Source organism: Pan paniscus, chromosome 22 (genome assembly GCF_029289425.2).
Source record: "Pan paniscus chromosome 22, NHGRI_mPanPan1-v2.0_pri, whole genome shotgun sequence".
NCBI lineage: Eukaryota > Metazoa > Chordata > Mammalia > Primates > Hominidae > Pan > Pan paniscus.
Window position 1 is genome coordinate 35,888,238 of NC_073271.2, and position 22,007 is coordinate 35,910,244.

General features: G+C 43.6%; 1 protein-coding gene across 1 annotated transcript in view; it reads left to right on the forward strand.

The window, feature by feature from the left end:
• IGSF5 (immunoglobulin superfamily member 5) overlaps positions 1 to 13,874 on the forward strand; it is a 200,849-nt gene extending 186,975 nt beyond the window's left edge. The window contains 3 exon segments of the mRNA XM_034948070.3: positions 3,697 to 3,788; positions 5,220 to 5,299; positions 12,964 to 13,874. Coding sequence (XP_034803961.3) covers positions 3,697 to 3,788; positions 5,220 to 5,299; positions 12,964 to 13,059 — 268 coding nt within the window. The 3' untranslated portion in view covers positions 13,060 to 13,874.
• Positions 13,875 to 22,007: the final 8,133 nt, after the last annotated feature.

Genomic DNA, 22,007 nt, shown 5'->3' on the forward strand with positions numbered 1-22,007 from the left:
TTAAGTACTGGAAGTAGACAATGCTGAAAAACACGTATGCCGATCACAAACTCATAGGGCAACATGAACTGTGGGATGAAACAGATGGGTTGCCACTGCCTATCTTTGACTTGCTCTGGTTCCCTTAGGGAAATGGAGATTTTCTTAGTGTCTGGCATTTGCAACTCTTTCCACAAGAGGACACTGTGCACCATGACTATCATCCCGCCTGCTTTGGGCGGAGGCCAGGGCCACCGGCAGAGGTCCTGCTGGAATTTCTGGGGTAGTGGAAAGCAGTGAGCCAAGCCGGATGCCTGCAAGTGACGTGAAACTGTCCAGGCAGACAAATTAGGCAGTGTTCGGTGCTCATTCAGCCATGGGGAGTGGACAGGACAGAAAAATTCCTTTCATTCCCAGGCTGCCCAGAAGTAGCTGCAAGCACTTTTAAGGTAACTGTGTCAAGGACTTACAATAAGTAGCCAGTAACCCTTTTAAATGTCTGCAATGTTAACATAGCCATATGTGCACCAAGGGGAGGGTTTTTTAGACAGACGTTGTTTGTTGTGGGTAATATAAAAACACATGTAGTTATCAGTATTTTATTAGAATATTTACATTTTTAAGTGCTGAGATTCTAAAATACCTTTTGGCTACATTCTGTGAATGAATATGGACAATCACCATGTGGCAAAGGTTATCCCTTCTCCCTCTGACCCCTGGCAATTGCGAAGTTTGGAGAGAGGACACCACCAAGCAGCAGTCTGAAAATATTTCTCCTTTGAGGCCTGACTTAGGACAAGGGAAGAGGAAGAAAAATAGACCCTGATAATTATTCTGGCATTTCTCTTGATTGCCACTACCAGCGGAATGGAAGCCTGGACTCTCGGTTCACCATTGTTGACTGTGCCAACATCTTCCATTTCTGTTCTCTGGGGTCTTAGGTGATTTGAAAGCACAGTAAAGTGATCAATAGCTACTCAGGATAATGGGTAGAGGATAACAACAACTATAGAATATGACACTGGGAGCATGAGAAAAGCTAGTATATCTTGAGTGCCTGATGTACGTGCCAGGTACTCACTGTTGCATGCTTTGTAGAATTTTTTGTCTGAATGTGAACTGGACGGGCCCACCTCAGGGCTTGGGCACCTTTGTCTCTGTGCAGCCCTTGAACTTAGGTGAGACTGCATTAAGCTCCAGAGGGATAATGGGGATTGCCCACTGGATAATCCAACCCCACTTGCTTTCCCCTTTCACGATGTCCATGGTGCTCACTCCAGCTGCTTGAGGACTTCTTTTGCATTAAAATAATTAAAATTATATGTATATAGTTGTATGTTTATTATGGAAAAAAATCAATGCATGTTTATTTTTAGAAAAAATAAATATAAAGATAGGCACAAGAAATAGTTTAAAAAAATCACCCACACTTCTATAGTTCCAAAGTAATTATTGTTAACTAACTATGTATGTACCTACGTACTCAAATGTTCATGTATATACCCATAGATATGCACACAAAGCATTTTGTGAAATTTGGATTATAGTAACCATTAATTCATAGCTTGCTCTTTTCACTTGGCACATTCTGAAGATTATTTCTGTTAACAAATACTTGCCCACAGCATTTTTGTAGTATTTGTTTGCTAGTTTTAGATAGATACTTTTAAGTACAGAAAAGTGCACACATTACAGGTGTGTAGCTTGATCAGGTTTCACAAAAAGCACAAATGCCTGGGCTTGATGGCGGAAATTCACAGCTAGAACATCCTCAGCATCCCCAAAGCCCCCTAGACCCCAGTCAAATTGCTGCCTACCCCTCCTCCCCAAAGGTGACATTCTTCTGACATCTTTCCCACATCCCCAGAGATTAGGTGCATGTATCAATGGCATCATTTTGTGTATACTCATTTATGTCTGCCTTCTTGAGCCTCTCACTGTGAGACTGATCCATACCGTGGCACGTGAGTGTCAGTGGCTCATTATTATGTAATATTACATTCTGGGCACATATGCAATTTATTTTTACCTTTTGCTTTAAATGGGTGTTTGAATAGTTTTCAGGTTGGGACCATTACAAACACTACTCCTCTGGCCAGGCGTGGTGGCTCACTCCTGTATTCCCAGCGCTCTGGGAGGCCAAAGCAGTGGATCCCTTGAGCCCAGGAGTTTGAGACCAGCATGGACAACATGGAAAAACCCCATCTCCACAAAGAGTACAAAATTAGCTGGGCATGTTGGTGCTTTCCTGTAGTCCCAGATACTCAGGAGGCTGACTTGGGAGGATCCTTTGAGCCCAGGAGGCAGAAGTTACAGTGAGCCGAGATCACACCACTGCACTCCAACCTGGGTGACAGAGTGAGACCTTGTCACCAAGAAACAACAACAACATCAAAAAACAACTACTCTGAGTATTATTGTAGGAGTCTTTTGGTGAACATAAGTACTCATTTCTGTTTGGTTCTGTGGGGAAATACAGCTGATCCTCTTTATCTGAAGGTTCCACATCCTCTGATTCAACCAACAATGGATCAAAAGTATTTGAAAAAATATACAACAGTAAAAAATAATACAAAATAAAGAAGCAGTACAGTATAACAACTATTTGCATAGCATTTACATTGTATTAGGTATTATAAATAATCTGGGCATAATTTAAAATATATGGGAGGATGTGTGTATGTTATATGCATATGCAAATCCTACACCATTTTATATCAGAGACTTGAGCATTTGCAAATTTTGGTATCTGCAGGGGTCCTGGAATCAATCTCTAACAAATACCAAGGGAGACTGTATCTAGTCCTGAAAGCTGGGCCAGAAGGTAGCGTATCTTCAGCTTTAGACAGTGCCACATTTTTCCAAAGAAGGTGTACAGGCTTACACTCCCGCTAGCAGTGTGTGAGAGCTCTCATATGTAATAATTTTGACAGATGCCATGGAATTCCATTTTAGAGAACCATCATTTATTTTACTAGTCCTCCCTGATTGGGCACTTGGTTGTTTGCAGTTTGCTTTTATAAATAGCTCATGAATCAACATTCTTTCAAGTACATATTTATACATATCCTTGATTGTTTCCCTAGCATACATCCTTAGAGGTCAAGTGTGACTATTTAAAATTCTTTGGCGTTCCATTGCCAGACTTCCTTCCAGCCTCCAAACCCTAGGAGGCTGCACCAACTTTTGCTTTATTTCAGGAGTTGGCACATTTTTTCCATAAAGGGCCCTGTAGTAAATATTTTTAGTTTTGCCAGCCATATGGTCTCTGTCATGAGGACTCAACTCTGCTGTTATAACATGAGTATGGCTACATGTTTAGGTAGCCGTAGACAATATGTGAGCTGATAGATGTAACCGTGTTCCAATGAAACTTTATTTACAAAAACAAGGAGTGGGTCAGATTTGGCCTGTGGGTCATAGCTTGCTGACTCTTGCTTTATTTGGTGAATGGTTTCTGAGAGTTGAGTAACAACTGGGGAGTAGAGTCCATGGACCAGGATAAACTTTCATCTCTCCCCATAATGGGAATGTGTGAGTAGGCAGGCGTGCATACCTGCAACGCAGTGGCAAAGCTATGGACTTCCTGTGTTAAATTCAATGTGTAGGCATACTCTTGAGAGTAACCACGTGAACTACGTAGGTATCCATTGCCAATTAACATTTGGCAATGTTAATGCCAACAATTAACATGAACATAAAATGGTCTAATTGTAGGAAATCTGAAAAAGAGAAGACAAACAAAGAAACTGAGACAGAAAGTGGAAATGAAAACTCCGGCTACAATTCAGATGAACAAAAGACCACAGGTGAGTAGACAAGAGGGGTGGTGAAAAGACCTGGGAAAGAGAGAGCTGGAAGAAGGGCTGGCTTGCTAGATACCAGCTGCACAGGGAGGCTAACTTGGCAATGGTGGTTATTATTTTTTGGATAAATTTTAGAAGAAGAAATTCTAGAACTTGGAATACTCTAGGAGTAGGTTAACAGTAAAAATCCACCTATTTGTCTAATGCTTAAAATAAAGTGAGGAAGAACCGTGAGAGCTTTAAAAAACTTTGTTTTTTTCCATCACACACTGGGGCCTGTTATAGGGTGGGGGGAAGGGGGAAGGATAGCATTAGGAGATATACCTAATGTAAATGACAAGTTAACGGGTGCAGCACACCAATATGGCACATGTATACATATGTAACAAACATGCACGTTGTGCACATGCACCCTAGAACTTAAAGTATAATAAAAAAATTGTTTTTTCCCCATGCTTTCTATTTTGTTTAAAGCCCTCTACATTAAAACATGTGGGGAGGTATTTTAATACATTGGGGGTAACTTCCTCCCAATTTCAAGTAGAGTCAAGTAAGAGATCTTTTCCCCTTGAATGTAACGGAGTTGGGAATGCTGGAAAACTAGACCTACTTTTGGAGAGTCTTGCTGTAGTATCTCATTTTCTTGCTATGAGACAATACAGAGTGATAATGCAGTGAGGGCATCTCTAAGACAACATCACCAGGAAGCAGCAGCAGTTGAGTATTGAAGGCCAATGAGAGGGGAAGGCTGAACCCATTCCTCCTCTGCAGGATGAACAGGACACCTGCCCTCACAGGCTGCTGGGAACACCAAATTCCATGGGAAGGTTTTCAGCCAATCAGTCCTTGCTGAGGGGCCTAAACACCTGCGTTTTCCACAAAAATTGGAGCTGTATTTTCAGCAGCCCCATTTTTTTTGATTTTACCATGGCTGCCTCCCATGTGTATTCCAGATTGCATCTTTCAGATTGAAAAAAATTCCAGAGAGCATAGACTGTTTCCTTTGATAATCTGACCACAGCTTCTTGCAGGTTCCTGTGAGTGAATATTTATTCATTAGTATTTTGAGCAATTGACTATCTTGACAAAAATCATGGCCCAAATCAAACATCTCTATCTCTTTTATCTCCATTTGTCTGGCATTTATTTTCCTTGATCAGCTGTTGAAGCTTTAGATCATTTTGTGTCTGGGTGAAACTAATGTGTCGAGAAAGAAATGGATTTTGAGTTAGTTTTCCATATTTTTATTTCTTTAAAGAAATAACATTCTAAAGGGATGGGATCTCAAGGGAATTTACAAAAAGTGTTCATGGTTAAGGATTATGCCAGCGGTACTACATAAAAGCAAATGTGTTTCTTTATAAATCAGAATTGTTAGAGCACACAGCTTGGTTTTTGCCACTTAATGACTCTAAAATTGTTCTTCTGTTGCAGAAACTGCTTCTCTCCCTCCCAAATCCTGTGAATCCAGTGATCCTGAACAAAGAAACAGTAGCTGTGGCCCTCCTCACCAGGTAGTTTAGACCATTTTCCCCCTTTTTGGACTTTTTTGGCTATTTAACAATTCTTACCTTGTTGTGGGTGATTATAAAATGGTGCGCGTTGTGTATTCATGATGGTGGCATGTTGCCTTTCCTCCCCTCCATATCAACTGGTCAGCATGGAGAGATGGGGCTGAGACATGGACTGTTTCTTGCCCTCAGTAGCAGTTGCTCTAAGATCAAGGCTGGTTCTGGGTAACAGCTCTGGGTTCACATTCTGGGAGGATGCGACTTGATTTGGGACGTATCCGCCTGAGTTGGCATAAGAGTGAGCAGCATATATAATGTGCCATTTGTTCTCTTTGAGCCATATTCTCCCAGGACTCAAGTCCATTCTGCTCTCCTGGTTACCCGCTCCCACGTGGTGCTCATCTGTACTTGGACCCTTGGGGCCTTTGGACTCATGGAAGGATGCACTGGGTTTGAGGATCAGGACAGAGAAAATGTAGTTTGCTCTGCATGCAAGTTCTATGCTGATAAGCTTGAGGGCTGAAAAAATCCTGTCGGGGTTAGAATTTTAGAGGAGAGAGGAGGAGTCCTTGATGATTAAGGATTATGGCCAGAACTGCTAAGAGGCTGGAGTTGCCATTAACCTAGATAAGGAATGTTATGGGTGGAGCAGTTTAGGGGGAAAGATTAGACATCTAATTGGAGCTTGTAGATTCTGAAGGTCTCTGTTAGATGTCCACATGGAGATGCTGAAGGTGTAGTTAAATTCACCAGTCTGCAGTTCCAGGGAGAGGTACTAGCTGTAGATACTGGTTGGTTGGTTGGCAATGTTTCGATGGGAGCTGTCTTTTCACAGGATGGTTCACTTAAGTAAACAGTCAACTGGCAGCACTGAGAACATAGTATGTTAATTTGCTGATATAGAGTCAACACTGGTTATCATACATGAATGAATGAGAGTTCATTTTCTATCCCGAATCATAAATTAGGTAGAATATATATAACCAACACCCTTTTCTGACCTGTACAAATGCAACTTCAGACAAGAAGTATTTCAATGCGATTCTGTGATTGTGTCCCCAATAAGTGTAGATGTTATCTTCTTTTAGCTTTTGGAAAAGGTAAACTTGCAGGCTGGGTTTTGGATAGCACACTGGGCCGGATGGGTTGGGTTTGTTCTGCTAGGAGCTGCTTTACCTGAGGCGACGGTGCCCAGCAGGTGCCTGTGTGGCCCCTGATCATTCTTTCTTGGCACAGGTATTTACCTGAGTTTCCAGGGAGCTCTGGGCAATAATATTCCTCCCTGCAATTGGGATTCAGCTCAGTAACCTACATCTTGCCAGTGATGTGTGTTTTTCAGGCCTGTAGGGGGGAAGGGAGTGCTGATTGATGCTCAGTCATGTATTGGGAAAACCTAAGTGATACTATTAATATTAGTGTCAACACAGGTAGCCAGACAGCAAGAAATATGAGGGGCCTGGGGCATAAAGGAAACTGTGCCTGAGTAACAAATCGTTAGCTCCTGGTACAAGTTCCAGTGACTTTCCTCAGGCCGGGTGTCAGGAAAATGGAGACGTAATGTTTTTTCCATCAGGGCCGCTCTCTTTGGCACATACATCTTTTGATGCATTTAATTTGGAGCCGGAAGGGACGATGATGCAACAGGTTTCCTTTAGAAGGACCAGTCTCTGAGTGAAAGGTGGCAGTGGAAGGGAGTGATTGTTGGGCTGTGGGGTGGCTGGCTGAGGGGCTCGCTCCCACCCCAGCTCCAAGCACGGACAGCCAATAGCACATTTAAGCCAACCATGATTTCCACAGCCCTTCCGTGGTTATCTTTGTCTATCAAGTGTGTTTCTATCAGACAAGCCAAAGTGTTCAGGTCTGGCGTTGTGGGGAGGGTATAAGCTGGGAGGAGATTCAGAATAGGGTCATGCCACATAATTCTCTTCGAAATACATCTAGTATGAATGAGGAGGAAGGGGAATGTGAGGTGCATTTGGATACCTGAGTGGAGAATGACGTTTTGGAGCTCGGAGTGGATGCTTCTTGATGTTTGTAGTGTTCTTTTTGAATATACACAGGGAGAGAAACTTAAGAGGTTTCTGCTACTGAAACATGTACCCAGCTAAATAATCAATCGGTGGAAAAAGAACAGTGACCCTCGAGGTGCTGAGCCCTGGGGACTGGTAACGTAGTCTCGTGTTTCTTATTTCCTGAAGGGTTTGTCGTCTTCTAGGGGAGCCGGGCACCTCATCAGAGAGCGCCAAGGCCCTTAAGAAACAAATCAGGACTCTAGGAAGTTGAATTATCTTTGGCTGGGCTAGAAACTAATGAGGGTTATTAAATAACTGGATCTTTCTACTCATCATGGGGGGACTTTAGGACAAAGTCCTAAAGAAGAGGTCTATCTTTGATTATGACCAAAGAAGGACTTTGCCGTCATGGGCCCAGGCATGGCCTCCACGTTGCCCATTTGGAGAGCCTGGATGCAGGATGTACCATGGGCCGTGTTTCCTGGGAAGCACTTAGAGGAGGAATGAGCAAAATGGGCCACAGTGGAAAGGCTGGGCCTGGGGACACAGCCGTTCCCTTCCATTTCCTTGGTCCAGAGAAGACATAGACCTTGTTGTGGTCAACTGGCCACTTGAGAGCTGCCAGAATAGTGAAGCCACAGCTTGTAGAAGCAGTCAGGGTGACGCTGGTACAGAGGTTCCTTTTAAGAACTTCCCCAGACCAGGCCACGTAGCCCTGCAGCCCTGCAGCCCTGCCAGGCCTATGTCACCAGGTTCGTGCTGTGTGGGCTGATGAGGACCTCCGAATTCCGAATGCCTTGGTCCAAGGTGTGAAAACAATGCAGTCGTGCCTTCTTTTCTCAAAACTTTCTCCATTCTGCGATAAGCCTTAGTTCCTTATAGGGCCCAGGAGAGGCAGCTGAGAGCTATTCAGAGCCCCGTCTCAGTTTTCCTTTCATCCTCCTCTCCGCATGCCTCAGTATGACTCCAATTTGTCAGAGCCTCCTGAGCTGCGGCCGCATGTTTTGCGCACACAGCCCTCCCAGGCCCAGAGCTGGGGCCCAGCAGGGCTCCTGCCCAAGAAGCTGGCTTGTTAGAGTTCAGGGTTGTTGACTACAGATTGCACTATTTTGCAGAAACCCCGCATGAAGCTCAGGTCCTGAAAAGCCTGTAGATTAGACTGAAAGATCCCAAGCTGTGAGCCAGCCTGAAGCAAACACTTTTCCCATCGTGGTTGCTGAAGAGCTAGTTGGGTCAGATAAGTGGCCTATCCATGGAGATGCGGCAGGCACAACAGCAACTAAAGCTCCTGCTTTGTCTTAATAGATCGCAGAACAGGATAGTTTTGGTTTTGTGAACAGGACGGCAACTGCTGATCACATACACTCGCTCTCTGCTCATGCTGCATCCTCCTCTGCTGAAACTGGTGATCTGTTAACACTCGGCAATTTCAGGAGGACTTAACTAATGGATGACTGTTGACTACACACAGGCTAGTCCAGCATTTCTAGGTGCTCAATAAACAGTTACTCATTAAAGTGGAGAATACCTTCCATGCCCAGCATTATGCTGTCACAAGCAAGGTACTATAAGGTGTGTGCATGTGCAGATAGACAAAGCTCCTTTGCTTTTTTTTTTTTTTTTTTTTTGAGATGGAGTTTTGCTCTGTCACCCAAGCTAGAGTGCAGTGGTGTGATCTTGGCTCACCGCAACCTCTGCCTCCCAGGTTCAAGCGATTCTCCTGCCCCAGCCTCCTGAGTAGCTGGGATTATAGGTGTCTGCCACCATGCCCAGCTAATTTTTGTATTTTTAGTAGAGACAGCATTTCACCATGTTGGCCAGGCTGGGCTCGAACTCCTGACCTCAGGTGACCTGCCCACCTCAGCCTCCCAAAGTGCTGGTATTACAGGCGTGAGACAGCTTGCCAGGCCTTTTAAAATTTTTTTTGAGACATAGTCTTGCTTTGTTGCCCAGGCTGGATTGCAGTGGCACGATCATAGCTCACTGTAACCTCGTACTCCTGGGCTCAAGGGATCCTCCTGCCTCAGCCTTTTGGAGAGCTAGGACTATGGGCACTTGCTGCCATGCCTAGCTAATTTTAAACATTTTTTTTTTTTTTGTAGGGATGGGGGTCTCACTATTTGCCCAGGCTGTTCTTAAACTCTTGGCCTGAAGCTATCCTCCCACATGGGCCTCCCAAAGCATTGGGATTATAAGCATGAGCAACTGCACCTGACCCCTACTTCCTTTGCTGTTAATCCCAATCAGTTATGACAAAAATATGATTAGATCACTATAGATGAATATACAACCTAAAAATAACATCACGTTTTGGGTCATTTAGAAAAGTTAAATAATTTCATATCAAACTGCCTTTCCACGCCTTTGTGATCGGGGGCACTTTGTTTTCTTCAGGGGCCCATTGCTTAAATATGCCCCCAGGACGGGGAAATTTGATGTGCCAGGGTTGGCCCACAGGTCACTGACGAGGCCCTTGGGAAGTTCAGATTTATGGTCTTCACCTCTAGACACCAGGACTCAGAGGGCTGAGGAGGTGTTTAAGCAGCTCTGCTTTTTAGGACAACTCAATGTGGCTAGGCTTAAGGGTTATTGGTTACCTTATAGCAAGAGGGGAATCAGGAGTTTTGGAAAGGGAAGAGTGGCAGGTCCCCAAGCACCAATCTGCCTCCTCCATAACTTCACCCTGCGCGATGGGTACTCAGCAATTCTGCTTTGCCCAGCATCCTGAGGCCTTCGTAATGGCCTGTGCTTGCCCACCTGGAGTGGGTTCTACTGGGGTTGGTAGTGCCATGCTCTTTCTCCCTCTGCCGGGAGTCAGCTGTATTTCCGCAAGTAGAGGAGTGTCTGGACACTGAATCCGGAGTCTGGGAAGGCACCCAGCTCAGGGCGGTGTATGGCGTTAGGAGGAGCAGCAGGTTTCCAGGTTACTTGTGCCCCCACCTTCAATGTCACAACTCTCCATCTCTCTTCCCTGAGTTGTACACATCTGTGTCTACATCTCAAGGCTGCCGTGGGTCTCTGAATACGTCATCTTTGTCATGAATCACCCAGCTCAATTTTAATAACATCCAACAGTTACTAAAACAGGAAACTAGAACTTTAATATTTTAGGAAATGGCGGAATTTGCTGCTGCACCAGCCTCCCATAACTCCTGCCCCTTTGGCATCCTTTCAGTTAAGGTCCAGCATGCCAAAGGCACACACTGCCATGGGGATGAGCAAGACAAGATGCAGTGGTGAAACCTTTTTTTCAAACCCTTAGTTATCCCCTGATGCTTTCAGTGCCGGGAATCCTTTGAAAACTTCAGAAAAGTGGGGGCACGTCTCAGGAGCAGTGTCATGGGGGACAGGCTGGGGCTGGAGTTTTGACCACCAAAGGCCAGACACTGTGGCCAGGAGCTACAGGCATAATGGCTGACTTAGGCCAGGTCCTCAGGGGGATGCTGGGTTGTAGACAATGGGAAGAGGCACCAGTTCCTAGGCCTCTTGGTCCGCAGGCTGCCTGGAGCTCCCTCTTTTGCTCATCTCCACCTCTAAGCACCCTCTCCTGCCAATTTCTTCCCTGAACATGGGACTTCCTGCTCAAGAGATGGGGCAGTCCTTGTTCTTGCCACCACCTGGCAGAAATGGTGGATGTATTTCCTGAATTCTCTATTCCGGTTTTCCTAAAGAATGCTTGCTGAACACGGAGGTGCACCCAGCGCCTATAAATACCTCTGCCTTGGTACCCTGCTGGCGTAGCAGCAGCTCTCAGTACAGCTCTGTGCCAGGAACACACTGGGTACTTGTTAAAATGCACACTCTTGGGCCTCCGCCAGACTTTCTGGATCAGAATGTCTGGGAGATAGGGCCAAAGAATCAGTATTTTTATCATTCTCCAGGTGATCTGCTTTGAGGAATTTTTTTTTGTCCCAGTGTGAAAACTCCACAGACATGTATAGCATTGTTTCCAAGGGAGTGTGCTCTCTGATTTCTAGAAGTCTTCCTACAACTGTGCATTTAGAATTACTTGTACCTCGTGTCCCTGCTCCACTGGCCTTGCTGCAAAGCACAGAGAAGAGTTTGAGATGCTTATGGTGGTGCCATGATGAATGCCAAGTGAAAGGTCTTGACACCAAAGACTCCACTGTCCACGTGGCATCCTACCAGGGACACTCTTAATTAAACCTTCCATATTTTAGATGGGTCCTAAAGCACATTGCATTCAACATAAATGAAAAAATAGAAACCTAGACTGTAGAGATCTCAATCATGGATTAAACTGTAAGAAGGGTCAGAAGGAAAAAAGAGACTGATTTTCAAAACTGGCATATACAATATGACACTTTTCTTCTCTGATTATTTCTCTGATGACTGAATCTACAGTTAGAATATGTAGTACTGACATGGTTTTCTAGACAAGAGTTTCCCTGTTGGTGAAACAGAATGAATTTGGGTGTAACTGCAGCTGAAACACATTAGGGTAAAAGTAATAAGTAAAATTAGAAATTCCTACTAAAATAACCAATTACTGGGAAAGGCATGCTTTTTTATTTTAATATGAAGCCAGGGGATTTGCAAATGTTTTGTGTTTTGGCGAATATTCAAAACAAAGAATCCTCCTTTTCCTCTCTTTGTCCTGTGCCTTAACTCACTGTCAGTGCATTTTCCTGGTTGTTTTAGGAAATTCTCTGTCTCTGTCATTTTCAGAAGGTGGGCATATAAACAACTTGAGACCTGGATCAAGCCTTCCCCACAAATCACCCCCTCATTGAGACAAACAGAAATACATACTTGATAAATTTAGAAAACAGCGACGTTTGCACAACCCAGCAGTGAAAACAAAAGCAAACAACAGTAGGAATCTCTAGCATATTAGCAGCAGAAGGCACATGTCTTAAAGCACTGCTGACATAGTTCCATCCGCTGTCCAGTTTTCCCTGTGTTATTGGGAGTCAACAAATTAAGAGCATGAGCCAGAGTAATTCTGTCCTCAAGACTTGCTAGCATTCCATCACATTGTGAATAATTTATCATGCCCAGTTACATTATTTAAGATGTTAAGTGCAGCTATTGTGCCCTGGAACCTGAGCTGCCATTCTCAGGACTGGCAGGAAAAAAGTGTTGCACACATTTTAATAAGGCAATATTATGAGACAGGCATTGGCCACTCTGGAGGATTAAATGGTTTGTTTGGGATTACATTTCCGAATGAGAACAGGGAAGACTATGTTTCTCCCTGATAGGGAAAAGAGACAGATGGGTGATCTATCTGGAGTCAGTTCTTCAATTTTGTCCCCCTGTTCTAGAAACAATGCACGCTCTTTAAGAAGTTTAGAAATATTTTATATTTTCATAAAAAATCTAGCCAGTAAAGCACGAACTTCCTTAGGAAAATTGAAACACAAAATAAAACAATGAGTCGTGGTAATTTGCCTTAGTCAAAACAAATACTGATTCTTGGAATTAGATTGCCCTTTAGGGCCTGAACTTGGAAAACTTCTATATTGTGTGTTACCAGAAATAACGCAAGAAAGGAAGAGCTTATTTTAACATTTTTTGTTCCTCTCTGTACCTTAATTTTATCTTAACAGATGAGTGAAGCTCTCTTTTCAAGTATGCATTTTACAGTGATCTCAACCCATTAAATTGACTTTTTTCCTCCTTTGTTGCCAGCGGGCTGATCAATGTCCACCCAGGTCAGCAAGTCATCCACAGGCTTCTTTTAATCTGGCCAGTCCTGAGAAGGTCAGTAATACAACTGTAGTATAGCAAAGTCTTCCCCAAGCTCCGCTGAGCCCTTGGCTGACAATTTAAAACACGGCGATGGCATCCTTCCTTTCCATCCTAAGACTGGCCTGCAGCTTTGCCAACGTTACCTGAAGAGGAGATGTCGGAGTCATCAGAACTGATACTTGACAGTGAGAAAAGGAATCGATTTTCCCAGATTTCAAAGTAAAATGTGACTTTTAAGAGGTTTCATGGTTTTTGTGAATTCCGTGAAGTTACTAAGTAAAAGTTGCAAATTCATCATAATTTTTCTCAACACTCAACACTCCTACTTGTTAATCCAACAAATGGTAGATAAAAGTCTGTATTCTACCATGCCTTTCAAAAGTTTTTATTATCTGAAAGCATATGAAGATGATATTTATGTATATTTAATATGTAGGGGTATTATTACATATTATCAGTGAAATACGAGTATAAAAATTAGGGTCAACCAGAAATCTGCAACTGACTGTCAAAACTGAGCTCAGTTAAAGTAAGATTCAATTCTAACGTGGATGTGCACGTTCCTAAATATCTTATGATTGAATATTTACATGAAGACATTCACTTTTATCTGCCCCTTTATCAGACCTATTTGCATCTCCTCAAATGAATTAGATGTGGCCTATGCTTTGCAGAGGATGGACCTCACCTACTCCGCACACCATGAAAAAACTGGAAATGGGCATTGTAGTCTTTAATTAATAAAAACACCAAAAATGTGTATTGCCTTTCTTAACTCTTCACTATTCAGTTGGTCATTTAAAGAATCATAGTATTCGGGAATCAAGCCTTTTCCGAGAAGGAAAACAAGAGCCTACTGCAAAAATCCATCGCATCTTCACAATTATCTTTGCTGACTGTACATTCACTTCATTTAAAGTTAACATGAATGTTGTTATGAAGAATAAATTGCTGCCTTTCCTCAGTATTTTTCTTTTTCCATGTAGATACAGTCAGTGAATTTCAGTGCCCATTCCACCCCTTCATATTTAACCTAGGGGCAAGACTGTGATTTGACCGTACTCTGAACTGGTTGGTGCAGATTTCTATGCTGGTTATAATTAGCAACTGCTTTGAGTCCCTCAAGCTCAACCATGCTATTGCTAAAGCAGAATTTGACTTTTAAAATATGTCAGGATTTTAGTGAATTCCTTACAGATACTTAGTAATAGATGCAAATTTGTCATGGTGTTTCTCATCACTCACTCCTGCTTGCTAATCCAACAAATGGTAGAGAAGTCTTACACTACCATGATTTATAAAATACTTTTATAATCTTAAATCACATTCAGCCCTACCCTGGACCGTCCTATAAACCAGCAACTAACTGAAGGGGTGTATTAGTCTGTTCTCACACTGCTAACAAAAACACACCCCAGACTGAATAATTTTATAAAGAAAAAGAGGTTTAATGGACTCACAGTTTCATATGGCTGAGGAGGTCTGACAATTATTGTGAAAGGCGGAGGAGGAGCAAAGGTACATCTTACATGGAGGTAGGCAAGAGGGAACTGCCCTTTACAAAACCATCAGATCTCATGAGACTTATTCACTATCATGAGAACAGCCCAGGAAAAACCCACCCCTATAATTCAATTACCTCCCACCATGTCCCTCCCACAACGTGTGGGGATTATGGAAGCTACAATTCACGATGAGATTTGGGCGGGGACACAGCCAAACCATATCAAAGGGTATTTCCTGGTACCATTTGGAGCCAGGCATGTGTTTTGATTGGCTGATGCTCATACTGTATCCATTCTGATTGGTCAGTGCCCATACAATATCTATTCTAATTGGGCAGTGTTCATGCCTTACTGGTTGTCATCTATTTTGAATATCATCTCTGCTTAGAGGATCCTGAAAAAAAAAAAAAAGTTCATCTCTCCTAGGACCATGTCCCTAATGTGAGAAAATTGGCTGCCTAGATTTTAGGGAGTAGAACTGAAATGCAAAATCTCAAAAACCCATAAATATTGCTATATCATATTCCCAAGATATGGGAAATTTTTTCCTTTTCGAAGGAAAAAATTGCCAATTCAACTGGATAAAAATGAGACTCATTTATTATACTAATTTCTTTATTCCCTGCCAATGTGGTTCTGTCTTTCCACTACCATCCTTGAATGGATACAAGGAGAAGAGAAAGACAAGAAGGTTCTTGAGTCTCTTTAGGCAGAGCTAAATGGGTGAATGCCATACTCTTCACTTAATAGTTTACTCTCCTTAAACAACCACAGAATTCAGATCCTAAGATAAGGCAAATGCCATGTTATTTATGCCTTTTGTAACTTTAACAGCACCTGAAATACTGCAAATGTTCAGTAAATATTGAAATCAAACAGGTCAATATTAAGAAAGCCTATATATTAAATACAAGAAATATTTATCATTTGCTTGCTATAAGAGTAATATTTTGTGGCAATTTTGAGAGTCAAGGGGGTTGCATATAAAATATAATTGAAATTTAAGTTTTGAAATCTGGAGGACAATGGTAAATAATTTCCATAGAAGTTTCTCCAACTTCCTACATGCTTGTTGAGTCACACTCAAAATATTTTTTCATTTATCAGATTATGGGATTTTTTTTTGTGTGGTGTCACTTATAAATAGGCTCTTCTTACAGAATCTTACTCCAGGAGTAAGGTTTCTCAAAGGGATCCCCTGGCCAGTTTTTATTTCACATTAGGTAGATGCATTACTTGAATAGAACTATCTAGAGCTATACTGTCCAATACTGTAGCCACATGGGGCTATTTAAATTTAAGTTATTTAAACTAAATAAAATATAAGATTCATTTTATCGGTTGCACTGGTCACATTGCAAGGGTTCAATAGCTACGTGTGACCAGTGGCTACTCTACTGGACAATGCGCATGGTAGGTTTCCATTATCGCAGCAAGTTCTGTAGGAGTGCTCATCTAGAGATAGCTACTTGGAAATGACCTTGACGTGTCATATCATCTTCATATGCTTTATCCTTTTACACAAACACACAATCTGTGTTTTCTTCAGCATTATGTCTGTGCACTCAGCCAGTTTCTATTTAGGAATCCTGCAACACCCAAGGCAGCTCTCAACCGAAAATGGTGTTTTGCTGATGTGGTAAATTCCTATCTCACTTCCACAGTGCAGAGAGCTGTGGCAGGCTCAAGGGGGTGGAATGAGAGGAGTCAATCAAAGCAAAACTTCATGGTCAAGGTTATTTCTCAGGAAGATGCAGCTCTCTGCTAATGAATGGCCGATGAGGGCTGCAAATTTATTTAAACAAATACCCCTCAAAATTTTATGCCATAAAACCCTAACCAGGGAAACCATACCTGCCCATCCCTCCCAGTGGTCTTTTACTTTGGTTTGTCTGTCAGATTCCAAGCAGGACCCATGCAATCAAGTTTCTTCCATATTACTCAGGGTAGGACCTAAGTGGTAATGCCAATACCTCGAAGATAACCGGAGAGTTTGAGAGCTTCCTCTGCTCTGTGTGGCCCTGACCTTGGAAAACTGTTAGGGACACTAAAGTTGGTTGCACGTTCCTAAGAGTTTAATGACATAAAAGGTCAATAGATGAGGCCAGATGCAGTGGCTCATGCCTGTAATCCCAGCACTTTGGGAAGCTGAGGCAAGCGGATCGCTTGAAGCCGGGAGGTGGACACCAGCCTGGGCAATATGGTGAACCATCTCTACTAAAAATACAAAAAGTAGCCAACTATGCCTGTAGTCCCAGCTACTCGGGAGGCTGAGGCACAAGAAGTTTTTGAACCTGGGATGTGGAGGTTGCAGTGAGCCGAGATCGCACTATTGCACTCCAGCCTGGGCGACAGAGTGAGACTCCATCTCAAAAAAATTTAAAAAAAGGTCAATAGATGCTTCAGAGCAAACGAGATGCCATGCCAGTACCTGAACCCCCCCTGTTAAAGTGCTTGTTGATGTCTTCGGGAAGAACACCATCCTGTGTGAAGATGAAGGATGGTCTGCTCCGTGGGACACATGAAAACTTGAAGAGTTCAGAGATGGGAGAATCAGGTGAGAGCAGGACAGGAAGCAAGGGTTCAGGGGAAGGTAGTATGAGGTGAAGGTCTTGACAGGCAAGTGGTCCAGCAGGCCGGGAGCCATGCCTGTGGGCCTGAGGAACTGTTACCATCCACTGGACCAAGGGGGCAGGGAGAGGATGATGGGCCGGTGTGGAGAGGGCCTCTGACTGCTGCTGTGGCCACACATGGAAATATGGTAGAGAGGGAGTCAGAGTGACAGGGTTCTGGCCATCCACTCTCTCTTTTCAGTCTCTTGCTTGTGCCTCCCCCTGATCACGCCCAACCAGAGCCAGAGGTCCTGGAGACCATCAGTGTAGTCCGTATGGGTCAGTCCCCTGGGAGGACTGTGCTGGATACAGAAGGTGGGAAATGGATGTGGAGGGCAGGCAGAGCATTTAGCAAGGAGAAATTGCTGAATGGAGAATGTAAAGGGGATGGGAGGAGAATGAATGATCCATGTAAAGTCAGAAGGAAGGGTCTTTGCCTGGTAATGTGCTCCACTGCTTACCTTCCTTAGGGATGAAGCCATTTACTGAGAAAGGTGTAGGGGCTAAGAGCTCAGCTCACTGAAAGTTTGCTGAAAGTCCTTGATATGTTGCAGATGGGTAGGAGAAAAGGCATACAAATTTATTTAATGTGTGTACAAGGGAGCCGTCAGAATGAAGACCCAAAGATGCAGGGGAAATTGTCTGTTTCTATGCTTAGGCTTAACAAAGTATGGACTGCCATGTAAAAATATGATTGGACAAAAAGGGTAAGATCTAATGCTGATAGACTGAGTGGGGAAATCCAGAATGACCTGTCTGCCTAGATTCTTCTTGGCCTCTCTGAGTATCATTCCTTCCTGCTGGGTGTGGGCAGGACTCACTCTGGAATGGGAGTCTTCTTTTTTTTTTAATTATTATTATACTTTAAGTTCTAGGGTACATGTGCACAACGTGCAGGTTTGTTACATATGTATACATGTGCCATGTTGGTGTGCTGCACCCATTAACTCATCATTTACATTAGGTATATCTCCTAATGCTATCCCTCTCCACTTCCCCCACCCCATGACAGTCCCCGGTGTGTGATGTTCCCCTTCCTGTGTCCAAGTGTTCTCATTGTTCAATTCCCACCTATGAGTAAGAACATGCAGTGTTTGGTTTTTTGTCCCTGTGATAGTTTGCTGAGAATGATGGTTTCCAGCTTCATCCATGTCCCCACAAAGGACAGGAACTCATCCTTTCTTATGGCTGCATGGTATTCCATGGTGTATATGTGCCACATTTTCTTAATCCAGTCTATCATTGATGGAAATTAGGGTTGGTTCCAAGTCTTTGTTGTTGTGAATAGTGCCGCAATAAACATACATGTGCATGTGTCTTTATAGCAGCATGATTTATAATCCTTTGGGTATATACCCAGTAATAGGATGGCTGAGTCAAATGGTATTTCTAGTTCTAGATCCTTGAGGAATGGCCACACTGTCTTCCACAATGGTTGAACCAGTTTACAGTCCCACCAACAGTGTAAAAGTGTGGAATGGGAGTCTTATGACCTGCAGTCAAGCAAGAGAGGTCCCATAATTTCTTCATGGCCAGTTTTTACATAGAATATGTTTAAGTTTTATGGCTGGCTTTAGAGAAAAGGAGTTCTGGTTTCTATGGCCTGCCTTGGGAAAGAGGGATTGTCGTTTTAGCTCACCTTGGGAAAGAATGAGACTGAGAGACAAGAGGGCAGGAGAAGGTCAAATAAAAACTTTTGCTTCTGAGGCCTTCACTTTAGGGTATTGTTTTCTGAGGCCCAACAGAGCATCATTGGGAGGAAAGGAATTCGGCTGCATTGAACTTGGGTAGCTCCCATCTTTGTTGCCCACTTCCATCTCAGGAGAACAAGGGGATTGGATGGCGGGCCCTTGAAGTCCTTTCTGGCACTTATCTTCATAGAGATGTTGACACACACACACACACACACACGCACACACACACTCATCCTCACCTGACATGACCCAGCTGTTAGGACTGAGGCTGCGCTGTCTGAATGCGTGCAAGCATCCCTTGTCCCTGCCGCATTGGGAGGGAACTGTATTTTTGCGGATGGTAAATATTTAATTCTCACCTAGCACAGTGTGTAAATCATGCCACATGTGGTGATAGCCTCAGGGAAAACCCACTCTCCAACATTTATGAAGCAGATGCTCTGACCTCAAGCCCAGACCTCTACAAAATGCAGAGTGTGGGGCAGCAGGCTGGGTCCTCAGCTGAAAGCAACCGGACAATTGTCATTCTTCTTTTCTTGGGGGAGCCATGTCATTTATAAAAATACAATGGGATTCTGAACCTCAGGACTGGGGGGAGGATTTGTGAGAATTATTGCCCCATCAATGTCTTCAGACTGAGACGTTCGTGCTCTGCCTCCTAAGAATACTGGGTTGACACAGTGGGAAATTGATAAGGTTCCAGGAAACTCTATGGAGAAATGTAGTACAGAATGTATTGATTCTGTTTCTCTTCAGAAACCTTAAGAATGTATGCACAGGGAAGTCAGTTTTGGAACAGGAATGTTTACCCAAGGCCTGTACCAACATTGTACCTTGGAAGTAAATCACTTGTCTTTGATTTTACAAGCTCATGGGTGGAAGGCACTTGCCTTGAGTCTCAAATGAGACTTTAGGCTTTTGAGTTAATGCTGGAATGAGTTTAGACTTTGGGGGACTACTGAAAAGGGATGACTGTGTTTTGCAATGTAAGGACATAGCTTTGGGGGGCCAGGGGTATAATAATATGATCTGGATGTTTGCCTTCCTGACACTCATGTTGAAATGTAATCCCCAGTATCGGAGGTGGGTTTAGTGGGAGGTGTTTGGGCCATGGGGGTGGATCCCTCATGAATGGCTTGGTGCCTTCCTCATGGTAATTCTTGAGTGAGTTCTTGCTCTGAGTTTATGTGAGATCTGGTTTAAAAGTGTGCGGCACCTCCTCCCCCCTCTCTTGCTCTCTTTTTCACCATGTGGTGCACTGGCTCCCCCTTCACCTTCTGCCATTATTGTAAGCTTCCTCAGGCCTCACCAGAAGCTGAAAAGATGCTGGTGTCATGCTTGTACAGCCTGCAGAAGTGTGAGTCAAAATAGGCCTCTTTTCTTGATAAACCTGACGCTTTTCTATATAAGACTCAGGTATTTCTGCGTAGCAATGCGGAATGGACTAACACAGCTGTCACCATGGCAGGAGCAGGTGATGGAAGAATATGCCCACCTTCTTGGCTCCTCACAGTTGCATGGCATGTGTGCCTGTGTATTTGTGTGCATATGTGTGTATATGTGCATGTTTGGGAGTGTTCTGCTTGTGTTTGTGTGTCGATATGGTGTGTCTGTGTATGTATGCTGTCGTGTATGTGTGTATGCATGCATGTATATATATGCTGTGTGCTGTGTCTGTGTATATGTCTGTGGTATATGTGCATTGTGTAAATTTGCATGTGTGTGTATAAATATATGGGATGTGTGGCTGAGTGTGTCTATGTATGTGTGTGTATATGATACATAGCATATATATGTGTGTATGCACATATATGTATGGTGTGTGTGTCTATATGATTTGTCTATGCATGTGTCTGTATGTGTGTTTGTATGTCTCTGTGTGCATGCATATATGGTCTGTATATGTGTGTTTGTGGGGATTTGTGTGTTTGCATGTGTGTGTGTGTCTGTGTGTGAAAAGCAAGGAAGGGAGAGAGACATTTGTTTTGTGTCTGCCACAGGGGTCAGCAAACTATAGTCCACAAGCCAAGTCCAGCCTGCTGCTTATTTTTATATGGTCTGCAAACTAACAATAATTTTTACATTTTCAAGTGGTTGACAAAAAATCAGAAGAAGAATTATATTTCATGACATGAAAATTATATAAAGTCCAAATTTCAGTGTCTCACAAGTAAAGTGTATGGGAATGTGACTAGTGCTCATTCACACATAGTCTGTGGCTTCTGTCATGCAACAATGGCAGAGTTGAGTGGTTGTGACAGCGACTGTGTGACCTGTGAAGCCTAAAAATGGACTACCTGGCCCTTTGCAGAAAATGTGTGCCAGCCCCTGGTCTTCCTTACATGGGAACTTTTCATGGTTTATCTCGTTTAATCCCCCCTTAATCCTGTGGTGCTTTTTTGTCTCCACTGTACCAATGCTTGAGGTAAGGGCAGGAGCCTGGAGTCACATAGCTTCTGGTCTGAGTCTTTCAGACTCCACGATGGGCACACTGACTACTCTCCCTGCCGGGTGACACCTCCCTCTCAACCTCCATCACTCTTAGGATAAAATCTAGGCCAGATGCGGTGGCTCACATCTGTCATCCCAGCACTTTGGGAGGCCAAGGCGGGCGGATCACCTGAGATCAGGAGTTCGAGACCAGCCTGGACAACATAGTGAAACCCTGTCTCTACTAAAAATACAAAAATTAGCCTGGCATGGTGTAATCCCAGCTACTCGGGAGGCTGAGACAGGAGAATCGCTTGAGCCTGGGAGGCAGAGGTTGCAGTGAGCCGAGACCGTGCCATCGCACTCCAGCCTAGGCAACAAGAATGAAACTCTGTCTCAAAAAAAAAAAAAAAAAATCTGAAATCCTACCATGGCTTGGGAGGCCTGGCCAGGTCTAGCCCCAACCCAACCCTGGCTGTGCACCTTTCTCTCCCCAGAAATCACACTCTGGTCCCTGTAGGGCAGAAAGTCCCTCCGGCGTCCATGCCTTGTCTGTCTCAGGGCCTTGGCGCTTCTGCTTGGGCATCCCCCTGCAGCCACTTCCCAGATGGAGAGTCAGCAGATTATTCCTTCCCCAGCATGTCCTGTGATTGCATGAGGGCTAATTCCTATAATAGATCGCTCAACACATATCATCTGTGTCATAATGCTTTCCTGATGGGACTCTAATGGATACACCCTCC